A 4,842-nucleotide genomic window follows, 5' to 3' on the forward strand; every position below is an offset into this window, starting at 1 on the left:
AGGCTCCTGTCTGCGCGCCTGTCCCCACAGGACTCCGCTCCTATCCAAGCCCCCACCAGGGCCCTAGTTCCTCCTGAGTCTCAGGCCCCTCCGAGCCCCAGGGCCCCCAACTGCAGTCCTTCCCCGAGCAGGGTGCCCCTCGCCAGGCCCCCACCCGAGCCCCAACTCTGTCCAGTCTTGCCCCTGACCTGGCCGGGACTTCATCCTTCCTGAGTCCACCCCACCGAGTTCCCGCCCCCACTTTCCCCCAGATCTGAACTCAAGCTCCCCAAGCCCAGAGCCCCTGCTTGAGCCCAGGTAATGTCGCTCCCTCACGAAGTCTAGTCTTGGAGACCATGACCCCTCACCTGACAGGCCTCTTTGCCCCTGGGGCCAGGTGTCCCTTCCCAGGCCCGGTGACACTCATCCCCCTGGAGCTCAGGCCTCCCACCTGCCCAAGCTGCCCTGCGGGCTCTGTCACCCTCGCCCCCGTCCCAGGCCTCCAGCCCCATCTACGCCGCCTCCCTGCCATTCTGACACTTGCCCCACATCGGTTGCCCTTCCTGCAGTCGTCCCAACCACACCCTCGCCATGGGGAAGCCCCAAACCCCTCCTCGCTGCGCAGGGGCCTCCGAGGTGGTCCTCCTCTCCAACCAGCCACCGCTAGGAGCAGCGGGCCCCCCTCCACCCCTGCCCCACGCAGCCGCCCTCCCGGTGGCAGCCTGTGCTCCCCCTCGAGCCCTTGTTACCCCCACAGGCTTCGAGCCCTTCCTCCCATGAAGGCCGCTTCTGCTCTGACCGGCTCGACTCACCTCTCGTCTCCAGGACACCCTCTCCTCCCATCTGGCTCCTACCCAGGGGCCCCTTCTCCTCAGAGTCCTCTCTGAAGCCCCTTCTCTCGAGAACCCCTGCACGTGCCGAGCCCGAGCCCTTGTCTGCAGCCTCTTCCCTGGTCAGGCCCCCTCTCCTGTCCAGGGCTGATCAGGAGCCCACAAAGAGCTGGCTCTAAAGATGCTGCTAAAACTGTCTTCCAGGGGGCAGGGTCCCAGAGCAACATCCCTCCCCTGCCCGACCACACCCTTGGCAGGCCCAGCCCACAGGTGAGAGGGCGATGGGACTTCCGGGAAGCTGGGCTCAGTTCTCCCCCAGCAGTCCACCACCGACCCCCTTCCAAGGGCCTGGCTCGGCGGTGGCCAGACCCCAGTCTCAGGTGGCGCCTGACCTAAGGGGCCAGTGAGCCTGTGTGTGGCCTGGGAACCTGTCTCCCTGGCATGCCAGCTGGGCTCCCTGGGCCAGGCTCTGCCCAGGGCTGGGCAGGCTGCAAGGCGGATGGGCTGGCCTGCCCGAGTCCAGCTGGTCCTCGGGCATGGGAGAGGGCACCAGGCCCACAGGGGTCTGCTTCTGGTCACTGGGTGGAGCTGGGCTTCCTCTCCCAACTCCAACCACCCTGCCCCCGACCCCCAGCCCACTGTCCGGGATACATCATCCCACGGGCCTTCACCAGAGCGGCCGAGGGAAGGTGCTGGATTCAGATCAGCTCCTGAGAGCTCAGACTGGGTGTCCTCCAAGCAGGATGTGTCCACCTGAGCCCGCTGGGCTGGTGCAGAGCAGGGCCGAGCCAGCCAGAGTGAGAGCCAGCGTTGGAGCGGCCGAACGCCAGGCCCTGTGCTGGGCTCCTCCTGGCGTCCATCAGGCCCGTGGCCAGGAGTGCCCAGCTGTCACCCACCTTCCCAGGACAGAGACTCGAGGCTCAGGGTCGGGTCACAGAAGCTGGGTCTGAGCCCAGAGTCAGACTCCAGGGTCCAGAGAAACCCGGCCAGCTGGGTGGAGCTGACCCTGGGCAGGACACCAGTGCCCTGCCAGTCTGGGTTAGGAGCTGGGGGCTCAGCCTGCGCTAATAACCCATGCGGCATTTGGGGGTCTCGTCCCCATGTCCCAGAGGAAAGGACACATGGCCCCACTTCTGCCCAGTCTCAGTGAGCGAGGCAGGTGGAGGAGGGGGCCACCACCAGCCTTGAGGGGGTGGTGGGAGGCTTTGAGGACAGAGAGGCCCGCATGGTCAAGGCGCAGGGCGTGAGGGGCAGGCGGCCTCCTTCCTGGCGGCTCTGCCCTGCAAGCTCCCAGGTTGCGGCGCTGACGACCGTCTCCCAGGAGCCCTGCAGCCCTGCAGAGCTCTGCCCACTCCTGGCTCAGATTTCAGGTGCAGAGAACACTGGGCATGCGTTCATGATCCCTCTTGCAATTCTGGAAGAGGCATGCCAGGGCCGGGCTCTGGGGTGCGGTCTCCAGGCCCCCTGGGGCCAGGCCGGTGACAGCCACAGCCCTGCCGGCCTAGACGGTACCAGGACGGGAACAAACGTCACATCAGACCCCTACCCCTGCGGGGGGGGTGGGCTCCGAGCAGGGTCCAGAGTTACCCATCCCAGAGGCATCTGCCTCACCACCAAGCATTCCCAAACTCTTATTCATCCCTCAAAACCTCCTGGCTCTGCAACCACTCTGACCAACCTCTACCCCCTCCAGCAAAACAGGCCAGACTAGCCTGAGGGGACTCCTGTCTTGGATCGCTGGACCCTGCCACCCCAGGACACCAGGCTGGCCTGCTCCAGGATTGGCAGGGCTTATTCACGGAGACACTGCTTCCACAGGCTGGCGAGGAGGCCCGGGAGGGAGGCAGGCTGCCCAGGCGCCACCCGCCCCCTCCCAAGGCCCCAGTCAGGTGTGCAGGGGACTCGGGAAACACTTTCTAAGGAAGTGTGGTGGGCACTTGCCTGGGCCCAAAAACGTGCCTCAGTGTAGGCGCTCACGAGACAGGCCCCCAGCCAGGCCCACCTCGCTGGTCACTGCGCCGGACACCCCCCCGAGCTGGCACCCCCAGCAGCAGAACCTCGGCCACGAGGCTGGGCGGGAGGCAAGTGTCCAGGTCCGGGCCTGGCCTGGGCCCTGGGTGCCCCAGGCTGAGCCTGCCCTCCCTTTGAGGCGAGGGCACGGCCGCGCATGCTAGCTCCTCCCCCGCCTCCACGAGGAGCGCGCCCTCCCCACTGGGCACAAAACACGCCAACACATGGGCAGAGGCCTGAACAACTTTATTTTCGTGCCAACTTTGGCTCCCAGCCACTCAAGAAAGGGGTGGCCACGGAGAAGGTCGACCCAGCCCCCTCCCCTCTGGTGCCACCCCACCCCACCCTGGGCCAGAGAATGCCCTGGACGCCCTCCGTGACGAGGCGAGCCCCCGCATGGCCCTGCAGGCCTCACAAGACTGGCTTCTGGCTCCTCCCACCCTTGCCAGCTCGTCCTCAGGCCTAGCAGGCCCTTCATCACGGCGTCCAGGACGAACAGGCGGGCAGGGGCTGGAGCTGCGGGGCGGAGCGCCCGGGAGGGCAGCCGGGCCCGAGGGAATCACCCGGGGCGGGGGTCCCGGGACACGACCACCCAACAGGCTGTGTCTTCCAAGTCAGAGAGAGGACTCTGCGCACCGGAGCTGCCCGCCGGCTCGGCTCCAGGCTGCCTCCCCATCAGACAGACAGACAGACAGACCAGCAAGCAGCATTTCAGACACCAGGGAGGGGAACCCACGGAGCCGAACTGCGGCCCGACGGGCCTCGGGATGATCGGGCTGTGGTGCGACTGTGAGTGCAGTGTGAGCATGAGTGTGTGTGCGTGTGTGGGTGTGTGCGGTGGGGCGGCCTCCTCCTCTGGACTCCAGCAGTGAGCGGGGCCAGCTAGAGCCGGGCAGCCTCGGCCAAGCCCACCCGGTTCTGGTCCCGGTCGAACACGGTGTAGTAACGCCCGATGAAGACGTCGCCCAGGATCCAGAGCGGCCCGCCAGGCGGGGGGATGTCCATGCCCATGAAGCCGCTCAGGCACACGGTTGTGCCGGCCTGCGACACCTGCGCCGGCAACAGCGGTCACCACCGGCCGCCACCCGCGCCGCGCCCCAGGGCGTCTGCACCCCGCCCCGCGGCCCCGCTCACCTTGAGCGCGTAGTCCTCTGGGGACAGCGCGTAGTCCTTACCCCCCAGTTTCACGGTGACCTGAGGCAGGCTGGACACCTTCTCACAGGGGATCATATACTGCGGGGGTGGTTAGAGGGCAGCCAGTGTACAGGGTAGGCCCGTCGGCGGGGCTCCCCGCCTCCCCAGCCCTGCCGGCGCTCACCTCGCCCTGTATCAGCGGCACGGCCCCGATGGCCTTCTGCAGCTCCCGAACCTCCTCCACAGGGCCCACGATCAGGGACGTGCCTGTGTCCACGATAGCCTCACAGCCTCCCTTGCACACGGTCAGACTGCTGCCCACATCCAGCCTGCGGGGAGGGGCGGGAGCCTGAGTCCCCTCCCAGGGCCACTGGAGCCCCTGCCTGCCCCGAGGACTAGGTCGTGAGCAGAGTTAGGGGGGCGCAGGAGCCAAGGACAGGTCACCCAAGGGAGCTGTGTGCGGGGGGGCCACTGGCTGGACATCGGGAGGTGGCAGGAAGCACCTGGGGCTGGCAGGACACGGGGCCCGGGTCCCCTTGGGCCAGCCCTCCGCAGCCCCCACAAGCCCTGCTGCGCCAAGGCCACGGGCAGGGCCCCCACGGGCCGCGGCCCACCCCGCGGGGCCGAAGGGGGGACCCGCCCCACGCTCACTGGTCCATGTGGATCTGCCAGTAGGCCTGGCGGGTAACGTTGTGGAAGATCAGGCTGCCTCTGTAGTACTTGGAGTCGGTCCCGCCCAGCATCAGCTCGCCCCCGGGCTGGGCTTTCGGGTCCCTGCGGGGAAGGAGGAGGCAGTCAGACGCCCTGCCCGCCTCTGTGCCAGGCGTCCAGACTGCGGGTGGCCGGGCTGGACGGGCACGGGGGTCAGGGCTGGTGTGGGGCCCTCAGA

The 4,842-nt window shown here is 67.7% G+C and overlaps 2 protein-coding genes across 2 annotated transcripts in view; both read right to left on the reverse strand.

Annotated features, from left to right (window-relative positions):
- The window catches only part of IFITM10 (interferon induced transmembrane protein 10), a gene marked incomplete at its 3' end in the record, with an annotated part of 5,072 nt that extends 4,581 nt beyond the window's left edge, over positions 1-491 (reverse strand). Inside the window, exon 1 of the mRNA XM_010845062.1 lies at positions 431-491. Within this exon, the coding sequence (XP_010843364.1) occupies positions 431-491 (61 nt within the window). The remainder of the gene's footprint in view (positions 1-430) is intronic.
- A 2,553-nt stretch (positions 492-3,044) lies between these two features.
- The window catches only part of CTSD (cathepsin D), a 9,663-nt gene continuing 7,865 nt past the window's right edge, over positions 3,045-4,842 (reverse strand). The window contains exons 6-9 of the mRNA XM_010845049.1: positions 4,605-4,727; positions 4,138-4,282; positions 3,954-4,052; positions 3,045-3,869 (exon numbers count right to left, since the gene is read on the reverse strand). Coding sequence (XP_010843351.1) covers positions 3,702-3,869; positions 3,954-4,052; positions 4,138-4,282; positions 4,605-4,727 — 535 coding nt within the window. The 3' untranslated portion in view covers positions 3,045-3,701. The remainder of the gene's footprint in view (positions 3,870-3,953; positions 4,053-4,137; positions 4,283-4,604; positions 4,728-4,842) is intronic.

This window comes from Bison bison, unplaced genomic scaffold (genome assembly GCF_000754665.1).
Source record: "Bison bison bison isolate TAMUID 2011002044 unplaced genomic scaffold, Bison_UMD1.0 scf7180017848379, whole genome shotgun sequence".
Taxonomy (NCBI): domain Eukaryota; kingdom Metazoa; phylum Chordata; class Mammalia; order Artiodactyla; family Bovidae; genus Bison; species Bison bison.